Raw genomic sequence first — 3530 nt, 5'->3', positions numbered from 1 at the left:
TGTGTGTGTGTGTGTGTGTGTGTGTGTGTGTGTGTGTGTGTGTGTGTGTGTGTGTGTGTGTGTGCATATAAATTTATATGTAAATCATATATTTATATGTAAATCATATTTAATATTAATAAATAATTTTTGTTGTTGTTTTCTCAGAGGGAAATCTATTCTTTATTTCCGTGTTACGTAATAGATACAATAATCATTATATCAGATGCAGTAATGGTATAACATAATCTCTGATATACCTATTTTGACGAAACAAATTATTTTCAAATAGAAGAAAGAGCTTAAGCATGACAGGAAATCAATTCCTATGTTAGACCTTGGCATCGGGATGGTTGTCGTGGTCGGGTTGCGTTCGCGTCTGACCTCCCTTCCGCAATGGCTCAGGTTTGTTCTGTGATTTACTGTAGTTCGCGTTGCAGTGCCATGAGTATGACATTGGTAAGAGTCAACTAACTTTAAGTAGTTTCAGTTGGAAAAGGTTTTGTTTTTTGTTCATAATTGCCGTACACCGGGGGATAATTTTGATGTGTTGCTTGCTTGCTTTAGATTTGCGAAGTTCTGGCTTCGCCCGGGCCTTTCACTTATGGCCCGGCCTGATGTGTTGCTGGCTTACAAAGTGATATTTGTTGATGACATGTAGTACTTTCTTTCAGTCTTTAGTCACAAGACGGGCGTTGATGACGATAGTATATTTGGTCAGCATTCAGTTGTAATTTCAGCCATCTGTTCATTATATTTTTCTTCCCAAGTGGTCTTGTATTCAACAACTTGATCCTAAAATACATCTGCACTGTAGAACATTAATTTGTGGAAGGTTAATCCTGATGTGGGTAATTATGGTAAATATTCAAAATACTTTCACAAAACTAATCCCAATGATAGTGGTATTAATGGATTCCTCTCACTCTTAGCTTCCCTTATGGAGAAATTATGCTATTTTTGGAAAACTTTCCTTGTATGTCAACCAGGGTTACAGTAAAAAAAAATGTATGGAGTAGTTACCTTGACGAAAACTAAGACACTTTTCATCTATGACAAAAAGTATGCAAATCAAAAATAAGGGAGATATAGGACAAATAACATAAGATCGCCCCTTCATTTTCTAAGTCCCCTTCCATGTTTCCCTCGCAAGAATCAAAACAAATGTGACATGTAACTCATTACTGCAATCTACCAAGTAGTCCTTGTATTGCTACGCACTTGTGAGAATGAATATTTTGTAATTATCAGTTTCCGTTCTCAGGAATTCATGTATGTTATGCGTTCTTTTACTTTTATTATACTTCTTTTACGTGTTTTGGTAAATATTTATGCTATTTTGTACAATAACCTTGTGCGCATGCGCATTTTGCCACCAGGAGATTTGACAGGCCAGCAGCGCCATTACGTCAAGAAACGTCGGTGAAAAATGTTTCATATCCAGTGCTGTGTCAATTCCAGGTCATTTTTAAAGACTTAATATAGTGGATATACAGGACAAATATGCATTAGTTTCTATCATAGCCAGATATTTGAACCCATCAAGTGCCCCAAATACCCCCCAAAAATTATTAGAAACCAAGCAATTGTGACCGTAGACGGAAGCAAAGAAACGTTCAGTGTTTCGTGATATAAAGGTATGTGGTTTTACCCTGGGGGCCAGGGGGCATGGGCCCCTGGCTAGGTGAATATAATACCACGGGGGGGTCCAGGGAGCGTAGGCCCCTGGCCAGGAAATTTATAGATCGTAGTGTCTAAATCCCACAGAGTTAAGGTTTGGTTTGTCTATTGGTTAGGACGCAATGTACAATTACCATGGGGGATCTGGATTTTGTGAAATCCCGTAGATTTTACCAAATGATGGGTTTGGTTCCTGTAGAGTTTCAAAAGTTGGTGTATCGGTGCGTAGACTTTGAAAGATGTCGGAAGATGTCTGTAGAGTTTCATTGTCCGATTTTAAGCATTTTTGTGCTTGTTTTACACATTTCTGTTCTTTTTTCTTCTCATTTCAGCCCGTTTTACCCCACAATATCCCTGATCTACTTCATGCCCTCCCCTCTATCGGGACTTATCAAATCACATCAAGATTGTCGGCTGGAGAATGCAACAGAAATGATCATCAGGATCGTTCTCATCACACTAAAACAAATCTGATGATATAAATATTGTCAGGGAAGACCTGATTGTCATTTTCAGAAAATTAACCCAATTTTTTAGGGTAATAGTTACCAAGAGCAATGCTCCCTCCAGAGACAGAGTCCTAGAAGTTTTTCTTTTTCTCCTCTATCCAACAATCTTGGGGGATGTATGTGGAACTGGGAGTAGAAGGGGGGATAATGGGTGGCAGTGGATGTCAATAGGAACCTGCAGAAATAGAAGGAAATGATTTATGAAACATTAAAAAGTCAAATTTTTGAAAAACTGAACCAAATTTGTGTCCTGAAAATAATAGTAATGTTGATTTTTCAAAAACAGGAGCCAGACTTTGTTTGACAAACACAAAATAAAATAACTCCCAAGTAAACAAACGCAAAATGATATGTGCTAAAAGCCCGTTTTCAGAAAAGGCAATCCAAGTTTCGAATAATACAATTATAATAAACTGTTTAGTTGCATGTAAGTAATCACTGTGTCTCGTGCGAATCCAGAAATCCAACCTAACCTTATCTACCTTCTATTTATTCCCGAGGCGAGGGGGACAAGCCCCGCCTCTGTACCCCCCCCCTCCCCATATTAGCACTTCGTGCCAAGTGACATTGTGAAACATACCGTCAATGTGAAGGGTACAGATGAGCTCCACAATCACAAATAGTCTTGTTTAGAAATTGAAAGACACTGTGCAGATTCGTAAGAAATGCTCTGTGCAACTGGCACACATCAAGCAAGAGGTTGGCCTGGCCACTGTAATGAAGCAAAAATAACCTGTACCTACCATAAAAAATATTTATCAATAACACTGTGATGATCTATGATGATAAAAGTGACACAGTAATAATAAAATAATATATGAATATAAAATCAGATGTATCACATGTCACTGACTTCTGAAGTTTGAGGGTCCTGCCCTGGTAAAAGCTTAAAGGAAACTGAGGAAGTGATTGACAGTGTGTATTGTTCCTATATGGAAGTCATTTAAGGTAAACAAGCAGTAATGTTAATAAGTTAAGAATGGATAATGGAAATGATAAGGAAAAACAAAATAAAAATGCATATACATTTGAGATAGTAACCAAAGAGATCTTGTAGCATCAAAAAATGAGAGGAAAGGAATATGAAAAACCATTGATGAAAATAGATAATTAAGCAGAAATTATTTCTAGGTTCATCAATAGAAAATGCGATCAGTATAGAAAATGGAGCTATAGAAAACAAGACATTAAGGACTCAGGCTGTTTGAGGGTGTTGTGGACTTAGTCTGTGAGCAGTGACATGTAGCGGATATTTTTGTCGTTTCCTGCTATATATGAGGCCGCTGCAGATAAACCTGCATTGCTTCCTACTCTATTTCTTAAGCTCTATAAGATGGTAGTGTCCATTTTCATCTATCTCTG

General features: G+C 37.6%; 1 protein-coding gene across 2 annotated transcripts in view; it reads left to right on the top strand.

Annotated features, from left to right (window-relative positions):
• Positions 1-303: 303 nt before the first annotated feature.
• The window catches only part of LOC119579361 (pre-mRNA-splicing factor SYF2-like), a 34939-nt gene continuing 31712 nt past the window's right edge, over positions 304-3530 (top strand). The window contains exon 1 of one of the 2 annotated variants that reach the window (XM_037927126.1): positions 304-384. In XM_037927126.1, the coding sequence (XP_037783054.1) occupies positions 376-384 (9 nt within the window). In that variant the 5' untranslated portion in view covers positions 304-375. Of the gene's footprint in view, positions 439-3530 lie in introns of both variants that reach the window. The other variant, XM_037927125.1, reaches the window with a different exon arrangement.

This window comes from Penaeus monodon, chromosome 12, assembly GCF_015228065.2.
Source record: "Penaeus monodon isolate SGIC_2016 chromosome 12, NSTDA_Pmon_1, whole genome shotgun sequence".
NCBI lineage: Eukaryota > Metazoa > Arthropoda > Malacostraca > Decapoda > Penaeidae > Penaeus > Penaeus monodon.
This window is presented reverse-complemented; position numbering and strand designations above follow the sequence as displayed.